At 40.9% G+C, this 23,339-nt stretch overlaps 1 protein-coding gene across 3 annotated transcripts in view; it reads right to left on the bottom strand.

Moving 5' to 3' along the window:
* Positions 1-1,528: 1,528 nt before the first annotated feature.
* Positions 1,529-23,339, bottom strand: part of IL1R2 (interleukin 1 receptor type 2) — a 52,392-nt gene continuing 30,581 nt past the window's right edge. For all 3 annotated transcript variants that reach the window (XM_023552601.2, XM_023552600.2, XM_010593566.3), the window contains 4 exons: positions 21,757-21,819; positions 17,048-17,183; positions 14,846-14,988; positions 1,529-12,834 (listed from right to left, as the gene is read on the bottom strand). In XM_023552601.2, coding sequence (XP_023408369.1) covers positions 12,686-12,834; positions 14,846-14,988; positions 17,048-17,183; positions 21,757-21,819 — 491 coding nt within the window. In that variant the 3' untranslated portion in view covers positions 1,529-12,685. The remainder of the gene's footprint in view (positions 12,835-14,845; positions 14,989-17,047; positions 17,184-21,756; positions 21,820-23,339) is intronic.

Raw genomic sequence — 23,339 nt, 5'->3', positions numbered from 1 at the left:
CTTCCAAGGAGAGGCTGGGGGATTCAAACTGCTGACTTTTTCGTTAACAGCCTAGCTCTTAACCACCATGCCAGCAGGACAAATGCATCAATATCATGTGACCACAGTTACTGTATTCCACAGAATAGTGTCACTGCCCTACAAATGAAGCAGGCAGTCATGAAATGGTTATTAAGGGTTATTAACCACCCCATACGAGTTGTTTTTTTCAGAAAAGTCTACTCTTGCTACATTTTTGTTACAGCTTTTACAGCACTTCATCATGATTGGTTGAGTCCCCAGGTTTCTTCTCTACTCCTGCCAGGAGGCCGAGGTTCAGGTGCCCTGACTCCAAATCTGCCTGCTATACGACCTTCCTGGGGTGGCAGTAGCAAGCCTTCACCATTTTTTCAGGGCCGTGCACAGTATTTTTACAGCCATGCGCAAAAACCCATTTCCTAAGATTATACGGACCGCCCACACATCAAAAGACTAAAGGTAGATACTCCCCTCACAGTAGATGCACATGAATGTTACTCCCTATAAAAGGGGCAAATCTGCCCTGGTTCAGGGAGCTGGCAGCCTGAGGTCATGAGACCCTTCCTGCTTCCCAGTTTGCAAACTGTAAATAAACCTTTCTGTTCTTCCAACCCTGTGTCTGGCTGACTTCAATTCGCTAGTCTGCTGGACAAAAACCTGTTAGTTGACGGCTTCAGAAACCTCCGTGCTCCCCACCTGGTCATCTCTCTCTCCTTCCCCCTGAGCTCCTGGCAAAGGGCTTATTAAAATTTGGAGTTAGTGGGGTCAGGGCTCTGATAAGGTTGTATTAACACTTCGATCTCTTTACCATATGACATGTGAGAAGACAATTCAATGTCTAAGACTCTAATGAGATTCATTCTTCCCTGCAGAAGATGAAGACTTCCCAGGCTGCAGTGTCTTCCCCAAGGGGGACGCCTTCTGGCTGGGTTTGAGCCAGAAGGAATTGTGAGGGGAAACCCAGGCTTTAGTTACAGAATTATTGAAATTTGGTATCTTAATAATTTAACTTACAAGGACAAAAGAATTTCAGCTTTTGTTTAAATTGTGATAAAAATGTAAATAGCATGTGGACTCTCCTCCCAACTTGTTTGGGGAGGAATTGGCTGTATTACCTCACCTCAACCCTTCCCTCCTCAGCGTCTCCAGGCCGCTCATCAAAAAAAAAAAAAACAAAAACCAAACCCGTTGCTGTCGAGTTGGTTCTGACTCATAGGTCAGCAGTTCAATCCACCAGGAGTTCCTTGGAAACTCTATGGGGCAATTCTGCTCTGACTGATAGGGTCGGGAACCAATACTTGCTCTGCTCCTTCTTGCTGTAATGAGGCAAGCCTCTCTCCCCCAGCCTAGGGCCAGCTGTTCTCTAGCTGTTTCTAGTTCTGGCATTCAGTGTTGCTGTACATCTAAGCCACATTCTCTATGATGCAATACATAAACTATGTGAACCACAGTTTTCTCAACTCAAAATGGGCTTACAATCTGTCTTATAGTGTTTGTTTTTGAGGATAAATTAGGTAACGTGTAGAATCTGCCACATCTCAGATATTTAAGGGTTAGTTTCTCCTTCTTCCTTCTTTCTTTTGCTCCCATTGTTTTCCTCTAAAACCTCTTTAAACTTCTTAAAGTCTTCTCACCCCTTGTCCTTGCTATGGGCTGATTAGCTATTGTCCCCACAAGACCTGACTCCTGGGCCTCCCTCAGAGCCTGGTCCCTGAAGGCTGGGCCTCCCTCAGGGCCTGGTCACCGCAGCCTGGGCTCCCTTCAAGGCCTGGCTGCTGCAGGCTGGGCTTTTCTGAAGAACTGGTGGGTAACACTTCTGGGACTTTCTTTGCACAGGGTATGTTTGGCTGTGCTCTGTCTGAAGAAGAATGAGGAAGTGGTTTTGCAGGCAGACCAGGGAGGAGGAGGACAGACTTGTGGCTGAACCCTGAGGAGAGGCTGCAGGCCCCTCCTGAGGGAAGGCCAGGGCCCAGGCACCCACTCTGGGGTCTCACTGACCTTGTGAGTCACAGAGCAGAGAAGCGACTCAGAGAGAGCATGGGGGGGGGGCCTGGTGTGACAGAGGATATGGTCCAGTATGGCAGCTGGACACTTGTGCTCTGGACAGTGAGGGGCAGTGGCCTCTGTGGGGTGCCAGAGGCAGTCATAAGGAGGCCATAGAGATGACAGGGGCCACAGATACCAAAGGGTGGGGTCAACAAAAACAGTAAAACAGAAACAAAAACAAGAGATAAACTGTTGCCAGGAGGTCGTGGAAATAACCAGAGAGCTTGGCAGTCAAGGCAGGAGCAGAGAGCCTGGAAGGAGCCCTGCTAATGCGAATCTGCTAGTTCCCACAGGCTGGCTGTCCTGGGAAAACCCAGTAACACACTGTGTGTCCAACCATGCAGCAAACACCTCTCAAGAGCCTACTATGTGGCAGGGCACTGCCAGGACTGGGGATACATCAGAGAGCAAGAATGTCCCTGCTTTTGAGGATCTTATGGGAAACAACACCCACCCTTTCTGAAAGCCCCTATTCCCCATAAAAAAAAAAAAATTAGCCTGTGAAATACTTGGGATATCAGATTTGTTTTTTAGTGTGTGCTTTATTTCTGGTGCCTGGTACTAGTACCCATCATCCGCCTGTAAGTTCCCGGGGAGGTACTATCCTACTATATACGACTTGTTTTGTTTTCCTATAGGTTCTCAGAGGGGTATAAGGTTTCCAGAAACTACTTACTGCCCTCTCCTTGCCAGATTTTGTAGGGAGAGGTAAAAAATTCACCTTCAGCAAGTCAAACCAGTAGAATCAACATAAAATAATGAAGTCAGTCACATTAAGGAAGGAAACCCTCTTGTTTTGTTTTCTTTTTTTAAATGGACTTTATTTTTTAGAGCAGGTTAGTTTTTATGAAAAAAATTACAAAGTACAGAGAGTTACCTTATTTCTTTTTTTTGTCTAATTTGGACTTAAAAACCAAAATCAAACCTGTTGCCTTCAAGTCAATTCTGACTCATAACGACCCTACAGGACAGAGTAGAAAAATCTTATATGGTTCCCAAAGAGTAGCTGGTGGATTTGAACTGCTGACCTTTTGGTTAGCAGCGAAGCTCTTAACTGCTGCACCACCAGGGCTCCAGGGGCCCAGAATTAGCTTACTCATCATCTTTGGTTCAAAACACACACTCTTCATCAGCCCATGATTAGCCTGTTTTTAAATGTTTGTTTGATAGTCAAACACTAACAATCTACCACCAAACTGTGATCTAGAACCTGATAGAACTCACAGCTTTCTAACCCATCCCACCCCTGCCTCTCGCCCAAGGTCATCATAACCCTGAACCTCAAGTTTGTTGTTCTCTTGTTTTCTTATAAAGGCGACATGCATCCAGCCAGTACCAGTCCCTGGTGAGGCAAGTTTTATAACATACAGATGTGCTCTTAAAAATTAATGTATGTATAGAGAGAAGGAAAGAGAAAGTTTAGTTTTAGTTGGTTTTTATTTTAAATGAAAGGGCACCAGGCTACAAATAAACATTTCTGGAACTCAGTTTTTCCACAGTATATTGCTAATACATTCCTTATTAAAGCTTCCATCTAACTTTGTATTATTTTGAAGCAAATCCCAGACGTATCATACCATCCATAAATATTTTAGTATGTCTTTTAGAAAGATAAAAACCAAAAAAAAAGATCTGTTGCCATCAAGTTGATTATGACTCATAGCAACCCTATAGGACAGAGTAGAACAACCTATGGGGTTTCCAAGGAGCAGCTGGTGGAGTCAAGCTGCCAAACTTGGTTAGCAGCTGAGCTCTTAACCACTGCACCACCAGAGATAATTTTTTTTTAATCTTATAATCTTAACATCACACTTACTCCTTAATATTATCATACATCCAGTATTCAAAAATGCTGATTTTCTCATGCTTCTTCTCACAGTGAACCCCAAACTGAAATATGGGACTCCGTCAGTCAAGGTAGAGTCTAAACAGTCCTAGGCAGTTCCTTCTAGCTGTAGTCAGCTGTTTTTCTAGGTCGTTGCTGAAGCTGCCAAAATCTGAGGGTGTGGGCTTCCACAGGGCACTGGCGAGGGAAGCCCAGCAGTGCTGTGCCCAGGCCTGAGGACCCAAGGACCCAAAACAGGCAGAAACACCCAGAGCAGCAGTTTGCTCCTTTCTCACCTAACCTTCCATCTCAGACATGTTTCCGCAATTTACTTTTTCTCTATATGAGGACAAATCTTAATATTGTTTCAATCATAACTAGGAGAAAACCATTTATAATTCTTCCTTCACATCATAAATATTTCAATCTCACAATCTTGATCGTTGTAATTTATAATTGCTGCATCAGTTTGTGTTATCAGGTTAATCAACTTCACTAAAGAATTTCATGTATCTAGTCATTTTATTTTATTGAATTATTTCATGAATCCTCAAGAGTAGTGTTACGGGCATCTCTATGACTCATGTAGTAGCGTGCTAGTAAATGGTAGCAACAAGTAGAATTGTGGCATTTGGCAATCTCTGTGGTGTAAATCCTCCCACAATGGCTGATTTCAAGCTACCAATATGGCATCACTGAACACAGCTGGGGAGAGATAAGCACACTCAGGTCCTGCAAGTAGGTACAGCTAACCCCTCCTTCCTCACCCCACTGGCTGAATAAATCAAACCAAGCCAGTTGCCATAGAGTTGATTCTGGTTCATGGCAACCCCATGTGTGTTTCAGAGTAGACCAGTGCTTCATGGAATTTTCAATGGCTATGATCTTTCAGAAGTAGGTCACCAGCTCTTCCTTTCAAATAATAAGGTGCCACTGGGTAGGTTCAAAGCAACAACCTTTCTGTTAGTAGCTGAGCACTTAGCCATTTGCCTCACCCAGGGACTACGACTAGCAGATACATGTAGCCTTTTTGCCTCCCAGGACTAAATTACACATGGTATTACATGGTGCTCGGTTCTGGGTTTTGATTACATGGTGTAACAGGCTTGGTACAGCATTTGATAGTGTGTGAGAACATGGTGGAGAAGCTCATTATCATTAGTCAGAACAATGCCAGGGGGACGACTACAAAACAGATCATCAGTTGCTCATATGCAAATTCAAGTTGAAGCTAAAGAAAATTAAGACAAGCCCATAAGAGCCAAAGTGTAACTTTGAGTACATCCTACCTGAATTTGGAGACCATCTCAAGATTTGACGCATTGAACATTAATGACTGAAGATAAGCAAGTTGTGGAATGACATCAAGGGCATCATAGATGAAGAAAGCAAAGATCATTAAAAACAAAGAAAAGTCCAAAATGCATGTCAGAAAATACTCTGACACTTGCTCTTGAATGTACAGTTACCTAAAGCAAATGGAAGAAATGATGAAGTAAAAGAGCTGAACAGAAGATTTCAAAGGGTAGCTCAAGAAGATAAAGTAAAGTATTAAAATGAAATGTGCAAAGACTTGGAATTAGAAAACCAAAAGGGAAAAAAACATGCTTGGTATTTCTCAAGCTAAAAGAACTGAAGAAAAAATTCAAATTTCAGGTTGCAGTATGGAAGGATTCTATGGGCAAAATATTGAATGATGCAGGACACATAGAAAAGATGGAAGGAATACACAGAGTCACCGTGCCAAAAAAAAAAACTGGTCTATGTTCAGCCACTTCAGAAGGTAGCATACGATCAAGAACCGATGGTATTGAAGGAAGAAGCCTGAGCTGCACTGAAGGCATTAGTGAAAAGCAAGACTCCAGGAATTGACAGGATACCAACTGAAATGTTTCAACAAATGAATGCAGCATTGGAAGCAATCACTCATCTATGCCAAGAAATTTGGAAGACAGCTCACCGGCCAACCAACTGGAAGAGATTCATATTTGTGCCCATACCAAAGAAAACTTATCCAACAAAATGTAGAAATTATTGAACAATATCACTAGTATCACACCCAAGTAAAATTTTGCTATAGATAAATCAAAAATAGATGCAGCATTAAGTACATTGACAGGGAACTGCCAGAAATTCAAGCTGGATTCAGAAACGAACATGAAACGAGGGCTATCATTGCTGATATCAGAGGGGTCTTGGCTGAAAGCAGAGAATATCAGAAAGATGTTTACCTGTGTTTTATTGACTATGCAAAGGCATTCGACTATGTGGGTCATAACAAATTACGGATATCATTATGAAGCATGGGAATTCCAGAACACTAATTGTGCTCATGCGGAATCTGTACATAGACCAAGAGGCAGTTGTTAGAACAGAATAAGGGGATACTGGGTGATTCAAAGTCAGGAAGGGGCTCTTATTCAACATTGTGCTGGAAGTCCTAGCCAGAGCAATTAGGCTAGATAAAGAAATAAAGGGCATCCAGATTGGCAAGGAAGAAGTCAAAGTATCTCTATTTGCAGATGACATGACCTTATACACAGAAGACCCTAAGGAATCCTCCAGAAAACTACTGAAACTAATAGAAGAATTTAGCAGAGTATCCGGATACAAGGTAAACATACAAAAATCAGTTGGGTTCCTCTACACCAACAAAAAGAATATCGAAGAGGAAATCACCAAATCAATGCCATTTACAGTAGCCCCCAAAAAGATAAAATACTTAGGAATAAATCTTACCAGAAATGTAAAAGACTTATACAAAGAAAACTACAGTACACTTCTGCAAGAAAACAAAAGAGACCTACATAAGGGGACGAACATACCTTGCTCATGGATAGGAACACTTACCATTATAAAAATGTCTATTCTACCAAAAGCGATCTATACATTTAATGCAATTCTGATCCAAATCCCAAGGACATTCTTTAGTGAGATGGAGAAACAAATCACCAACTTCATGTGGAAGGGAAAGAGGCCCCATATAAATAAGGCATTACTGAAAAAGAAGGACAAAGTGGGAGGCCTTACTTTGCCTGATTTTAGAACCTATTATACTGCCACAGTAGTCAAAACAGCCTGGTACTGGTACAACAACAGATACATGGACCAATGGAACAGAACTGAGAATCCAGACATAAATCCATCCACATATGAACAGTTCATATTTGACAAAGGCCCCAAAACAGTGAAATGGGGAAAAGACAGTCTTTTTAACAAATGGTGCTGGCAGAACTGGATATCCATCTGCAAAAAAATGAAACAAGGCCCATACCTCACTCCATGCACAAAAACTAACTCAAAATGGATCAAAGACCTAAATATCAAATCTAAAACTATAAAGATCATGGAAGAAAAAATAGGGACAATGTTAGGAGCCCTAAAATATGGCATAAACAGTATACAAAACATTATAAAGAATGTAGAAGAAAAACTAGATAACTGGGAGCTCCTAAAAATCAAACACTTATGCTCATCCAAGGACTTCATCAAAAAAGTAAAAAGACTACCTACAGACTTGGAAAAAGTCTTTAGCTATGACATTTCTGATCAGCACCTGATCTCTAAAATCCACATGATTCTGCAAAAACTCAACTACAAAAAGACAAATAACCCAATTAAAAAATGGGCAAAAGATATGAATAGACACTTCACTAAAGAAGACATTCAGGTAGCTGACAGATATATGAGGAAATGTTCACGATCATTAGCCATTAGAGAAATGCAAATCAAAACTACAATGAGATTTCATCTCACTCCAACAAGGCTGGCATTAATCCAAAAAACACAAAATAATAAATGTTGGAGAGGCTGTGGAGAGATTGGAGCACTTCTACACTGCTGGTGGGAATGCCAAATGGTACAACCACTTTGGAAATCGATTTGGCACTTCCTTAAAAAGTTAGAAATAGAATACCATACGATCCAGCAATCCCACTCCTCGGAATATATCCTAGAGAAATAAGAGCCTTTACACAAACAGATATATGCACACCCATGTTTATTGCAGCACTGTTTACAATAGCAAAAACATGGAAACAACCAAGATGCCCATCAACGGATGAATGGATAAATAAATTATGGCATGTTCACACAATGGAACACTACGCATCGATAAAGAACAGTGAGGAATCTGGGAAACATTTCATAACATGGAGGAACCTGGAAGGCATTATGCTGAGTGAAATTAGTCAGTTTCAAAAGGACAAATATTGTATAAGACCACTATTATAAGACCTTGAGAAATAGTTTAAACTGAGAAGAAAACATTCTTTTGTGGTTACGAGACGGGGGAGGGAGGGAAGGTGGGAAAGGGGCATTCACTAATTAGATAGTAGATAAGAACTACTTTAGGTGAAGGGAAAGACACAATACAGGGGAGGTCAGCACAACTGGACTAAACCAAAAGCAAAGAAGTTTCCTGAATAAGCTGAATGCTTCGAAGGCTAGCGTAGCTGGGGCAGGGGTCTGGGGACCTTGGTTTCAGGGGACAACTAAGTCAATTGGCATAACAAAATCTACTAAGAAAACATTCTGCATTCCACTTTGAAGAGTGGCGTCTAGGGTTTCAAACACTAGCAAACAGCCATCTAAGATGCATCAATTGGTCTCAACCCACCTGGATCAAAGAGAATGAAGAACACCAAGGACACAAGGTGATTACGAGCCCAAAAGACAGAAAGGGCCACATGAACCAGCGAATACATCATTGTGAGACCAGAAGATCTAGATGGTACCCGACTACAACCAGTGATTGCCCTGACAGGGAACACAACAAAGAACCCCTGAGGGAGCAGGAGAGTAGTGGGATGCAGACCCCAAATTCTCATAAAAAGACCAGACTTAATGGTCTGACTGAGACTGGAAGGACCCCAGTGGTCATGGCCCCCAGACCTTCTGTTGCCCCAGGACAGGAACCATTCCCGAAGCCAACTCTTCCGACATGGATTGGACTGGACAATGGGTTGGAGAGGGATGCTGCTGAGGAGTGAGCTTTTTGGATCAGGTGGACACTTGAGACTATGTTGTCATCTCCTGCCTGGAGGGGAGATGAGAGGGTGGAGGGGGTTAGAAGCTGGTGAAATGGACACTAAAAGAGAGAGTGGAGGGAGAGAGCAGGCTGTCTCATTAGGGGAAGAGTAATGGGGAGTATGTAGCAAGGTGTATAGGGGTTTTTGCGTTAGAGACTGACTTGTAAACTTTCACTTGAAGCACAATAAAAATTATTAAAAATAAATAAAGTCAGGAAAGGTATGCATCAGGGTTGTACCCTTTCACCGTACCTATTCAATCCATATACTGAGCAAATAACCGGAGAACCTGGACTATATGAAGAAGAACATGGCATCAGGATTGGCGGAAGGCTAATTAACAACCTATGATATGCAAATGACACAAACTTGCTTGCAGAAAGTGAAGAGGACTTGAATCACTTACTGATGAAGATCAAAGACTACAGTCTTCAGTATGGATTACATCTCAACATAAAGAAAACAAAAATCCTCACAACTGGACCAATAAGCAACGTCACGATAAATGGAGGACATACTGAAGTTGTCAAGGATTTCATTTTACTTGGATCGACAATCAATGCCCATAAAAACAGCAGTCGAGAAATCAAAGGATGTATTGTATTGGGCAAATCAGGTGAAAGGACTTCCTTCAGGTGTTAAAAAGCAAAGATGTCACCTTGAGCACTAAGGAGCACCTGACCCAAGCCATGGTGTTTTCAAATGCCTAATCTGCTTGTGAAAGCTGGTCAATGAATAAGGAAGACAAAATAAGAATTGATACATTTGAATTACTATGTTGGTGAAGAATACTGAAATATTCCATGGACTGCCAGAAAAACAAGCACATGTGTCTTGGAAAAAGTATAGTCGGAATGCTTCTTAGAAGGGATGATGGTGAGACTTTGTCTCAAGTACTTTGGACGTGTTATCAGGAGGGACCAGCCCTGGAGAAGGATATCTTGCTTGGTAAAGTAGAGGGTGAGCAAAAAAGAGGGAGGCCCTCAAGGAAATGGATTGACATGGTGGCTGCAACAACAGGTTCAAAGATAGCAACGATTGTGAGGGTGGCACAGGACCACACAGCGTTTTCTTCTGTTGTACACAGGGTGGCTGTGAGTTGGAACTGAGTCCATGGCAGCTAACAACAACAGTGGGTGAGAGCATTGGTTTCCCAAAGTGGCTTCAATTTATGTATCTGATTATTACTAAAATCGGTCATTTTTCCATGTGATCCTTTGTGTGTGTTTCTTCTACAAATTTCCTAACCACATTCTTCGCCCTTTTATCTATGAGGATTGTTAATCTTTTCTTAAAGATGTGAATAACCCTATATGCTACAGTTTTTAATTCCTTGAGCTTGTTTTTCAGGATTTCCTATAAATTTTTCTTTTATTTTTTATTGTGCAGAAATTGTAACATAATCCAGTCTGTAAATCTTTACTCTTGTGATTCTTTTACTAGTAGTGAACGCAGGAGATTCTGTCCTATTTTATTTATGCTACAAATTCGTATTAAATGTTCACTGTGTGTCAGGCATGATTTTAGGCAATGGTGACACAGCTGTGACCACAATGACATCTTTGCCCTAATGGATCTCTCATTGGGTATAGAAAGCAGACGGAATACAATAATATCCATCAACAAATGAATAGATAAATGAAATGTGATGCACACATGGAATGGAGTATTATTCAGCCATAAAGAGGAATGGAGCCTGATACATGCTATTACGGATGAGCCTTGAAAACATCATGCTGAGAGAAAATGAGTCAGTCCCAAAACACAAGTGTTGTATGATCCCAATTACATGAAGTACAAAAAACTGACAAATGCCTAAAGACAGAAAGTAGATCAGAGGTTGGGGGCCGGAAGAATGAGGAGTTTTGCTTAATTGGTACAGAGTTTCTGTGTGGGATAACGAAAGGGTTTTGGAACTAGATAGTGGTGATGGTCACACAACAGGGTGAATATAAGTAATGTTGCTGAATTATCCACTTAGAAATGGTTAATAAGGCAAATGTTTTGTTATATATATTGTGCAATGTTATGGATTGAATTGTGTCCCCCCAGAAAATGTGTGTCAACTTGGCTAGACCATGATTCCCAGTGTTGTGTGATTGTCCACCGTTTTGTCATCTGATGTGATTTTCCTGTGTGTTGTAAATCCTATCCCTATGATGCCAGTGGGGCAGGATTAGAGGCAGTTATGTTAATGAGACCAGACTCAATCTACAAGATTAGGTTGTGTCTTAAGTCAATCTCTTTTGAGACATAAAAGAGTGAAGGGAACAGAGAGAAAGGAGGATCTCCTACCACCAAGAAAGCACAGCCAGGAGTGGCATGCATCTTTTGGACCCGGGGTCCCTGTGCGGAGACACTCCTAGACCAGGAGATAATTGATAACATGGACCTTCCCCCAGGGCTGACAAAAAAGAAAAAGCCTTCCCCTGGTGCTGGCACCCTGAATTTGGACTTCTAGCCTCCTAGATTGTGAGAGAATAAATTTATCTTTGTTAAAGCCATCCATTTGTATTTCCGTTATAGCGGCACTAGATAACTAAGACACACCACAAAAAAAGTAAATAAACAAGCAACTGTATAATGTAAGATCTAGTGGTGATAAGGGCTGTGATGAAACAGCACAGGGTGAGGGGACATGGGGCGATGGAAGGAAGTAGTATTTTTGAAGGGCCTCTGAAAAGGTCACATTTAAAGAAAGACAAGGCCGCCATGCTAATTTTCCTCTAATTTGATTTTTATACTTTAACTCTTTAATTTATCTGGAATTTTCTGGTGTATGCTATAAAAAAAAGGCTCTGAATTATTTTTTATTTTTATCTGTATGCAATTTTTGATTTGGATGCAATTATCTGAATACCCTGTCTTCCTCCCCTATTTTCAGGAACATTATTATTACATTGGGTCAATTTCTTCATTCATTTGTATGTTCCAACTTGTGTATATTTTGGACAGTCCACTCTATTTTAATCATTCCTTTTTGGATCAGTCTTTCCAAAAAATTCACCAATTCTTCTGATTTTTCTTTAACATTTCTAAATCATCTTTTCCAGTCCCAAAATTGAAGTCCTTTTTTTTAAATAATTGCTTTATTTTGTCATTGTTGTTGTTGAGAATATTCAAAGCAAAACATACACCAACTCAACAGTTTCTACATGTACAATTCAGTGACATTGATCACATTCTTCAAGTTGCGCAACCATTCTCACCCTCCTTTTCTGAGTTGTTCCTCCCGCATTAGCATAAACATAAACTCACTGTCCCCGAAGGTTCCTATCTAGTCTTTCAATTTGCTGTTGTCAGTTTGATTCCAAATAGATAGATTTTAAAAGAACATAATGCTCAAATTCCATCTTCTATCTTTGTATCTACAATACCTCCCATACAGCCTTGTCAAAACAGATTTTTAATATATTTTTGTAGAAGGAAAAAATGAATGAGTTCAAAACTCATTTAGATATTTTCAACGCTTACTAAGGCCCAAGGGCCCCTCGCTCTTTTTAATAGGTCACAAATCATAGAGCTACTCACTCCTCCACATACATATACTCATGTGCACACCACATATACATACTCCACTCATTCAGTTTCAGATACAAGGTACATAGTACTTCACTGTTTTATTACAAGCCCACTATAAACATAGTGGCTTTGTTAACACTGAGGAATGAACAGAGTCCCTCAAAAAGGAAGAGCCATTTCCATAGAAAAGGATGTAGCTGGTACTTGAGTTATTTTCTTTCCTCTATTATTTTAGCTGGATGCATTAAAAATCTTCATAACTGGTCTTCATCCTGGTCAGACTATATCCTTTTCCAGGTCTGTGTTTACACCATCTGTGCACGCAGATTCCCCCCAAAACCAAGAAGACCAGCGAGAGGGGAGCCAGAGCAATCTCCCAGGAGAAGGTGGAGGCTGTGAGGAGAAGAGAATCACGTCAGGGGGCCGTCTCTCACCGCCATATTGGAAAGTGAAAGCAGGTTTATGGGAGAAAGGAATGGGGGTTTGTTCATTTTTCCTGACAAATGTGGGCTGATTTTCAGAAAGCATGTCCTTTACACCAGGATCAGGGATATTTGAGGATGGTGTCTATGGCATTAGAGAAACAAGCAGCGTAGGCCAAAATCCACTAAGAAAGAAAGAATGCAGAGGAGGAAGGCAGGCCTCAAAGGTCTGACTCTCTTCCCTCATTTGGAAAGTGGGGATTTAGGATGTCATCTGTTTAGGGCTCAATCAGCCAACTATGACATGGCCATGGTGACGGTTTCCCTGTTCCAGTGAGCCTGGGTGTCATGAGGATTAAACAAAGCAACAAAGGAAAAGAAGACGAGCTTTGAATAGAGGAGCTTTAGGGCCAGGCATGAGATTATTTAGATCTAGCCATTTTATACTCTATTCCTTGATACATCTATTTTGAGAAAATATAGAAGGAAACTGAGTGGGAAAAAGTAAATAAAGGAATATGGACCTTATTGGTGATGAGGCCAGAATTCTAAATTTTTAAACTATTATTTGCCATAGTCTGTTTAGGCATCCAGGGACAAACACAATCTTAGCTCGATTTCCCAGATGACTTTTATACCTTAAAATTCCAAGAGAGTGGGCGGGGGGTGTGGAGAACAATTGAAGCTGCATTTCTGAGCAGCCATTGGATGCACCTCACAGTCCTGGTGAAGGTGCTTTCAGCCTATGCTCTCTGGGATCAGTCATGGTCAGGCTAGCCAACGACAGGTAGGGCAGGGCTCAGCATATAAAGATTTCACAGGCTCTCTGCGTCATCACCAGACAAACCACAGTGCCCCCCTGGGAGCTGGTGTGTATCCCAGAAGTTGAATTCTGCTTTTGTTGGATCTTCCATGGTCAAGTCTGAGCAGCCCTCACCTTTTCCCACCAAGCCTGTCATGGGAATTTCTGAAACAACATCTTTTGCTCATCTGTCCTAGGTGTCAGTGGTTCTCAAGTAATATGACGAGGAGCTTGCTAAATTGCCTTTGGCCAAACTCCAGAAGAGTATGACTCAGTAATCTGAGTAGGCCAGGTATCTGTATTGTTAACTTAGTGGCTCAGGTGAGTCTGATGCTGGTGGTTCACAGACTATCTACAGACCGTATTTAGAGAAAAGCTGTATTGGGTTGCATTCCCTGTGCCAAGGCTTGACCAAGGCATCAGCTTTCCAATTTAAAGCATATCTGCAGCTGCCTCCCCAGCAAAACATGGAGTTTTGGGGCAATTTGAGTTTATGTGATGGGAGTAGATTGCCCAGAGGCATATATGAGATTCCAGCTGGAGATCACTTTGGCTTGTCTCTTGTCATCTGATCTGTCTGTCAACAGAGGCTAAATTAATTTGTTTCCCTGTCTTTCTCAATATTTAAACATTCAGACAAATAAGTTTGGTCAAAAATGATAGTTAGAATTTTTCTTTTCTTTTTTTAAGGCCTTTAAATGGGCATTGGGTGGTTTGGCTGTAGACCACCATGTTATTTCTTGTTGATGAAAGATGTCAACCCTAAAGCGCCCTGAAGCCTGGGTCTCTTCCATCCCCTACTCTTGGAGGACGATGATTCTCAACTTCAGGATGAAGAATGCTTCTCCCTCCTCTAGAGGCCATGGGAGGACAGCTGATCCTGGTGGTCCAGGGCAGAACTCATTGTGGACACAGGGGTGTATGAAAATTTATCACATTGTAATTTTATCTTTATTTTCTAAAAATCAGCTTGCTAGTAATTTTTTTATTTGAGTGAAATCTTCCAGGTCCAGCCTCCACCCTTCCATAAAAATCTTAAGGAATCAGAGGTTTTCTTTCTGTGGTCCACTACAGGAAATGGAAAGGACTTGCCAAGCAATCATCTGGAGGACTAGTTTTGCCAATCATCCCTAGGACATTAGACATGTCATTTTCTACTTTAGCATCCCCAAATACTTACCTTCTTTAACTGTGGTTCGTAGTGTCTGAAAACTCATTCTACTAGTGACAGTGCATTTAAAGTCTGTGTTCAAATCCTCCCTTATGACTGGATCAAAAACCAACGGCACTTCAATGTAGTTCTCATTATTTTCTGAATATTCCCTGAGTGAGAAAACATTTACTTAAACACGATATATTCAATGCAAGTTTGTCTTATAACTTAGACATCCAAACATTCTCAATTAGAAGCATCCTTTGACCAGAAGAACTAGACGGTGCCCAGCTACCACTACAGACTTTTCTGATCTGGGCCACAATAGATGGACCCTGATAGAATGGGGAAAAAAATGTAGAACAGAACTCCAATTCTTAAAACATCCAGACTTACTGAACTAGTTGAGACTAGAGGACTCTCTGAGACTATCACCCTGAGATACTCTTTAAACTTTGAACCAGAACTATCCCCTAAAGTCATCTGTTAGTGAAATAACAGATTGACACATAAAATAAAGGATATTACCCGTGCGTTTGGGATTTCATTAAAAAAACCGTCTACATGAGACCAAAAGCTCAACATTTATTTACTCTAAAATAAAGATGAGAAGATAAAGGGGCAGGGAAACTAGAGCACTGGAAATGGAACAACCAGAACACAATTAAAAAGAACATTGACACATTGTGAAAAAATATAACCAATGTCACTGAACAATTTGCATAGAAATCGTCAAATGGGAGCCTAATTTGCTATGCAAACTTTCACCAAAAACACAGTCAAATATTCTTAAAAAAAAAAAAGAAGAACCATCCTTTGTACTTAAACTGATTTCAAGATCCATCAAGTTGAGAGCAAATACTACCGTATTTATTACTTATTGGGAGAATTCTTAAGCCTGTTCTGAAGGCAAGAGTGTCATAGAAGATGCTGATTATTGTAATAGGAGATGTGTTACAGTAAGAACTTACAGTAACCAATTTTGTTTGGATAATGGAAAATTCATTTTTTTTTTAAGGTCTTTGATAAACAGCCAAATAAGAACTAGTGGTGGGAACAGAAATGTCTAGTTTTGGGAAACCTACTGTATCGCCAATAAAACATTTGCATATTTAAGAGTAGGGAGTTTCCAGAACTCCAGTTCCTCAGCAATCTCCTTCCCCTCTCCATTGCTGATTCTCGTTCTGGAAACTCAGCTTCTGATTGGAGGTCTGCAGATAGACCAGGGGAACAGCTCCAGTCAAGATAACTGACATTCGTGACTTTATAGAAATGTGAAGACTTGCACACTTCTCTTCTATCAGTATGAATTAAAAACATTCTCTTTGTGGATCCACTCGAGATATTTGTGTTTTATCTACGGGGAAAAATATGATCCCTTAAGTAAAAGATGAGGATGAGTAAGCTGATAGGGACATGTGACTTGTGGCCATGTCTTTCACAACAAAGACTTGCGAGCAAACAATTGTGCTAACCACACATAATTTCTATCCAATACAGTGCATCTAGAAAGGTTTTTTTTTAATAATGGCTGGCAACAACAACAAAAAAAAAAGTACATGTTAATTCAAAGTATTAATACTGTCATTAAAAAATTCCTTTATTTGGAATGCTTAATGTCTCCCTTTCGCACACCCAGATGGTTCCCGCTTATGAGATCTGATTATTCTAGTTTCAGAGTGAGAGAACATTTTCTAGAAATGAATGCTTATGAGAATAGAATTCCTTCTTTTAATAGCAACCTTCCTTAGAGTCTAAGGCTCCCACAGTTCCCTGAGAAGCAGAGGAGGCAGTATAGGTATTGTAGCTGGTTCCAGAGTCTTTATAAAAATTTTTGAGATTCAGGTTGCACGGTGGGGGATGCAAATGTATTAGCTTCAAAATACAAACAGTAAAGTACAAAAATCAAGTACTACTAAATGTTTAAATACACACTTACAAAATGCAACATCAAGATCAACCAGTTAACTGTAACTCACCTCCTATATGGTAATATATAACATTGGAACCACAAGAATAATTGATAATTCTTGGCAAAATTCAATTTTTTAGATACTAGAAATCTGTAACTATAGAACCCAAAATATTATTTTTGATGCAGTATGTGTGTCATATTTTTAAGTTTGATATGGCATTGTCTCCAAAAGGAAGAGTGAGGTCTACAGAGGTCATACAACAGTTCTGTCTAGAAGATTCTTCTAAGATAACAAGGAAGAGGAGCCCACTTACTTGTCCAGCCCCTCAGACACTCGGCCTCCTGGGTAGGCATTGTCTATGCTAGTGTCGTTGGCTGTCCACCACACAAGGGAGGTTGATTTTATGCCGACTCCCAGGAACACCTTACATGGGATCGTTAGTCTTGACCCTGTATACAGCAAGGCACACACATAAACCATCAAACCCTGCACAGAAAAGGAGCTCCTTATGCCCACCAGCAAACCTGAGCTGTGGACCCTTCCGCCTCCTGTTAAATATCCCTCGCTAGCCAATTCTTTTCTTACAAGGAAATTTAGTTTCTTCAGATGATTCCAGTCACACAGAGCATTAATATTTACCAAGTGTTCTCCAGTTCTGTCAACTGGTCTGCAGGTAAAACCTGGGCACTTATGAAGTGAAATGACTTCCTAAAGGCCAATCATCTCATGCAGGGCATTCTGAATTCAAGGGTTGCCTTCCTCCAGAGTTGACTCTATTTACCTCAAAAATCCAAATTAACTTCTGGATTCTTTCTTTCTTGCCATGGCTGGTCTAACTGCTAAATTTTCCCCTGAGCTACACCAAAAAAAATAACTAAACAAAAATAGAGGAATAACCCCTTCTTAGATGGCTGTCATTTCAAATTAACCCTTTAAAAAGCCACTCTGTTGTAAATGAATTCTGTCCTGTGCAGTTGTGCAATGCTGTGACAATGGAGCCACTGCTCCAATCATTATAGATGATTTTTCTTTCTAAGTCACCAAAGGGAAGGGGGGGCGGAGCACAAATCCTTCCCACTCTTTTCTTCCTCATGGGTAACACATATCTTTGTGGAATAGTTTTAATGAACCTGTCACCACTTCAGACTCAGAATGTCAGGTATTCTCCCTTGTTCAACACCCTTATGACCTCAACTATTTCCCTCAGGTAAGAGTAATCCATTAAATCAGAGATCCTGTGACTCTAATATGTACTTCAGTATATTGAAAGCAAACATGTGAGAGAACTCTAGGCAGACGGCAGTGTGAGCAGATCTAGGTTCTGGCCCTCCAATATATATGCCAAGAGAAACAGCATGAAATCTGTGCTTGACCCTGAGGCACCCTGAATCAGTGAGCAGAGGACAGCAGTAGGGAACTGCAGATGGACATGAGTCATGAGTCAATGACAAGTCTCATATGATAGGAACATGGCTTCTCCCACTCTTTGTGCCCTGCCCTTTCCAGCTCTGAGTGGACTGCCTGCTGCTGTGAACTAAGGAAGTGGTGTCTGCAGTGGAGTTTTCTCCTCCAGCCAACACTATGCCTGCCTGTGCACAGGGAAAGACCCAGAGCTCGGGCTCTAAAATTAACAAGACAGATCTCCCTGGGGATCCATTTGAGTGAGCCAAACTCTACCCTTCCCAGTACGTAGAAAGCCTGATTGTACTTGCCTGGATCTCCACTTCTGAGAGAAGTGAGCCCTCACCAAATATGGAAGGGAGCATCAAGTACGACTGGAGGAAAGCACCCAACCCCACTCAACTCCATTCAGTGTGGGCTTTTTACTGAAAATATGGCCATAGAAATGCAGCCCACATGGAACAGGAAAGGGAATGATAACCAAAGAAAGAAAACTGTACACCTGGTAGACAGATTGATTAGTATGTGATCTCTGTTTCGTTTAGCCATACCCACCGTGGACATATTTATTAGTGCATGTTCTCTGTTCTGCTTGGGAGACAATGAAAGTTGGAAACCATAATCTGGTCTTTTAAATCCTAGTTAAAGCAGAGAGGGAGAGGGAGCTACCGCACAGAGGGAGTGCAGGTGGTACGCAAGGCCTGAAGACTCTGCCTATATAAGAGTTCCTCACAAGAACAGGTGCTGTTAAAAACACCAAATACTGGGGAGAATTGAGAAAGGTAACACCCTGCGAAATTCTAATGTCCTAGTTTCAAAAAGCAGAACAAAAATAAGACATACCAAAAACAAGAAAATAAAGAAAAAAGAAAATGATGGCTCATCCAAATGAACAAGACAAAGAGAGAGCAATTCTTTCTTTGGAAACCCAAATCATGAGCAGATTAGAAGAATATAACAATATTAAGTAAGCTCAAAGAACTAAAGAAAACACAAAGAACTAAGGAAATCAGAAAAATGATGCACAAACAAAATGAGAGCTTAAAAAAACACAGAAACTATAAAAAGAAACCAAACAGAAATACTAGAACTCAAAGAGACAATAACTGAAATAAGAAACACATTAGCAGAATTTAACAACAGAATCAATCAAGCAGAAGAAAGAGTCAGTGCACTAGAGGATAAGGTAGTTGAAAATGTGGAGGCTGGAGAGCAGCAAGGAAGGATTCTCAAGACTGATGAGCACAGTTTAATGGAATTATGGAGCAACATGAAGCTAACATATACATCATGGGAATCCTGGAAAGAGACAAGAGAGAGAAAGGGACAGAAAGAATATTTAAAGAAATAATGGCGATAATTTTCCGTATCTGGCCAAGGACATAAGCCTACAAATCCCAGAAGCCCAAAGAACTCCAGTTAGGATAAACCCAAAGAGCCACACCAAGGCACATTATAATAAGGTTCTCAAAAACTAAAGATAAAGAAAGAATTCTAAAAGCAGGGACAGAGAAGCTAACAGTCACATATAAAGGTTCCACATAAGATTTAGGGATGATTTCTCCTTAGAATCCTCGGAAGCTATAAAGCAATGAAATGACATGTTTTAACGGCAGGAAGAAAATAACTGTCAACCAAGAGTACCATGAATATTATACCCAGCAAAACTGACCTTCAAGAATGAGGGCAAAATTTAAAACTTTCCAAGAATAACAAAAGCTGAGACAGGTTATATCCACCAGACCAAACCTACAAGAAATGCTAAAAGGAGTTCTTCAGATGGACACTAGAAAGTAAGTTGAAGCCATATGCAGAAAAAAAAGATCTACATTAAACGTAATTGTGAGGGCAAGTATAACGGCAAATTTTAAGATATTTTTGCTTAATAATTCTAATTGTTATGTCCTTCATGCTTTATAATGACAAAGCATACAAAATAAGTAGACGTTTATGTTATAGGGTACATGATGTATAAAGAAATAATTGGTGCCAACAAAACATAGCGAGGGGTGGGAGTGGGAGGACTATTATAAACATAGAGTTTTAGTATATTACTGAAGTCAAGCTGGTATCAGTGTAATGCAGGCTGTTACGAATGAAAGATGCTAAATGTAATATTCATGATAACCACTAAGAAAACATCTTAAAAATTCATGCAAAAGGATAGGAGAAGGAAATCAAAATGGCTCACTACAAAAAAGCAACAAAACACAAAAACTGGCAGTATTAAAGAAAATAAGGACCAAAGAAAAGTACAAGACACACAAATAAACAAATAACACATTGAAAAAAGTTACTCCTTCTTAAAGAGTATATTACAGTGAGTGTAAATGGAATAAATAGTCCAATCAAAAGGTAGGCAGTGGCAGAATGGATTAAAAAAACATGATTCAACCATACGCTGTCTACACGAGACACATCTGACGCCCAAGGACACCAATAAGCTGAAAGGGAAAGGTTGGAAAAAATATTTCATGCAAATAATAACCAAAAGAGAGCTGGGTGGCAATTTTGATATCGGACAAAATAGACTTTAAATCAAAATCCATTAGAAGACACAGAGAAAGGCATTATGTAATGATAAAAGGGAAAATTCATCAAGAAGATATAACAATTATAAATACATATGTGCCTAATATCAGAGCCCCTAAATACATAAAGTAAAGCCTGATAGAGTTGAAGAGAGGAACAGTTCTACAATACCAGCTGGAGACTTCAATACACCACTTACAATAATTGACAGAACATCTAGAAAGAAAATTAATAAAGAAACAGATGACCTGAATAACATTATAAACCAATTAGGCGTAGAAGAAGCAGCCCTGGTGTTGAAATGGTTAAAAGCTCAGCTGCTAACCCAAAGATTGGCAGTTCAAACCCAGCATCCACTCATCAGGAGAAAGGACCTGGCTATCTGCTCCCATAAAGATTGTTGATGGTGTTAGGTGTCATTGAGTCGGTTTGGACTCAAAATGACCGTATATACAACAGAACGAAATACTGCTTGGTCCTGCAACATCCTCACAATCATTGCTATGCTTGAGCCCATCGTTGCAGCCACTGTGTCAATCCGTCTCATTGAGGGTCTACTATATAAAGGAGCCATGCAGCTAGTTCTTTCACGGGGTGAAATAACTGCTCCCCAAATGTTCAACTTTTCACATTTAGATTTTTTATGCACGGCTTTTATTTTAAAAATCTGGTTTTTACTGAAAAATAAACGTATATGAAAAAATAATCGAATGGCACAGAACTACATGCAATGAATTTAGCTTCCTTCCCACTTCAGACTTCCAGTTCTTCCCAAAAGCAATCACAGCTAATGGTTTCCTCATTTTTCCAGAAAGTCTCTACGTGTACGGAAGCATAGACGTATACACCCTACTTTTCTTGTGTGCAGGGCTTTTCATGAAGCAAACTGTGCCTGTTTCAAAGCGGTGCCATGTCCACCAACACAGGACAAAGAGAATGTTCTTTGCATTGGGTTTCGAGGGCCTCCACCCAGACACACTACAACCAAGGAGGTACAGTCAGCAGAGGTAAGGCCCCCCCAAGAACCCCGAGCTTTATGGTTTCAGTCACTACACAGGCCATGGGTCCCACAGTCTTTGCAGGCCTTACCCAGTGAAGCTAATATGGTTTTGCGGGGAGACACAATCACCGGAATTGGCTCCTCTTCTTTTTCTGAAAAGGATGGAAGGAAAAGAGGCTCAATTAGAAAAGTGCTTGTTTCAAGGTGATGTTCAAGTCCCATTGTTTAGCTAATTAATTAGTAACCCTGAAAGTGTGGCCAGTCATTGCGAGAACTAGCCTTTGGCAAAGGTCACTGAGCATCTCTGGCCAACGCCTTTCCCAGCAGAGAAATTGCAGGAAGAGGCCACAGATAAACACACAGTCCTCCGACAGACATTCTTTGCTCAGTGATAAGCAATTAGCCACCCCCTCCCAGGCTTCCTGAGGGCATTCATAATAGCAACGTTCACAACATCCACAGGATAGGTTTTATCCAAAGGTTGGCTTGCCCTAAAATATCTTCCCACTCCCAGATGCCTGCTGGAGATTTATTTCTTGAAAAAAAGGCACAGGGACTGAAAAACCACCAGTTTGTAAAGCTAATCCCACACTGGATGGTAAATATAGTAATTGAACGAACCAAATCCATTGCTGTTGAGTCGATTTTGACTCATAGCAGCCCTATTGGACAGACTGGAACTGCCCCATAGGGTTTCCAAGGAGTGGCTGGTGGATTTGAATTGCCGACCTTTTGGTTAGCAGCCAAGAGCTTAACCACTGTGCTGCCAAGGCTCCAATAAATATACTATCGGCCACCAATGTCTTTGTTAATCTATTAGATAAACTCTTTTGGAAGGTAGAGGTGGATCCCAAGGGATTAGAACCCAGCTTCCCAGGACGCAGGGCTCCCAGCAGCTTGAAGAAACTGGGGCCCAGGAATGGAGCAAAAAAGAAGGCTTGGAGTGAGTGAAAAGGCTGTCCATCTCCACAACTGGCCTCTTCCCCTCCCTTCTCCCACTAAAGAGGGTTGTGAAATCCTAAAATGAGTAAACATGAAGCAAATGACAGTGTAACCCAAGAAGCACATAGTTTCTTGCCCTTGACCAGAAACCTCGCCTCCCTCACAGTCATTTTGCAGCCATCCCCAGCCAAGAGGAGTAGCTCACAGTTCCCCAGGGAGACAGCCTCAAGGGCCAGATACAGGAGTGGCTCTCAAACTTGAGCTTGCAGCAGAATCTCCTGGAAGGTTTGTTAAGAACCGATTGCTGCCCCCTCTCCCCCTTTCCCCTTCCAAGAGTTAATGATTCAGTAGGTCTGGGATACAGCCCGAGATTTTCCAAGTCTGACAATGCAGCCGGCCCTTTGAGAACCGCTGAGATACAGCACCTCAGCAACCCTGGATAATATGTGAGTCGGCTGCCCCCTACTGTTCCTGTGCAGTATTGAAATAACAGGACAATAACGGGGCCATTCAAGGTACAGAAAGTCTCCGGCACTGCCCTGTAGGGGGCGCAAGGAGTTGATAGGAATGAATCCCCACAGAACAGTAAAAAAAAAAAAGTATCTAGAGACTTCAGTTTCCAGGAGGCATGATTTTCCTGTAGTAAAAACCTCTGGATTCTCTGTGAGAAAAAGCTTAGACTTCCCCTTGTAAACCAATTATTAAACCTTAACAATGTGTTTTCAAGGCT

This window comes from Loxodonta africana, chromosome 15 (assembly GCF_030014295.1).
Source record: "Loxodonta africana isolate mLoxAfr1 chromosome 15, mLoxAfr1.hap2, whole genome shotgun sequence".
NCBI classification, from domain to species: Eukaryota; Metazoa; Chordata; class Mammalia; order Proboscidea; family Elephantidae; genus Loxodonta; species Loxodonta africana.
This window is presented reverse-complemented; position numbering and strand designations above follow the sequence as displayed.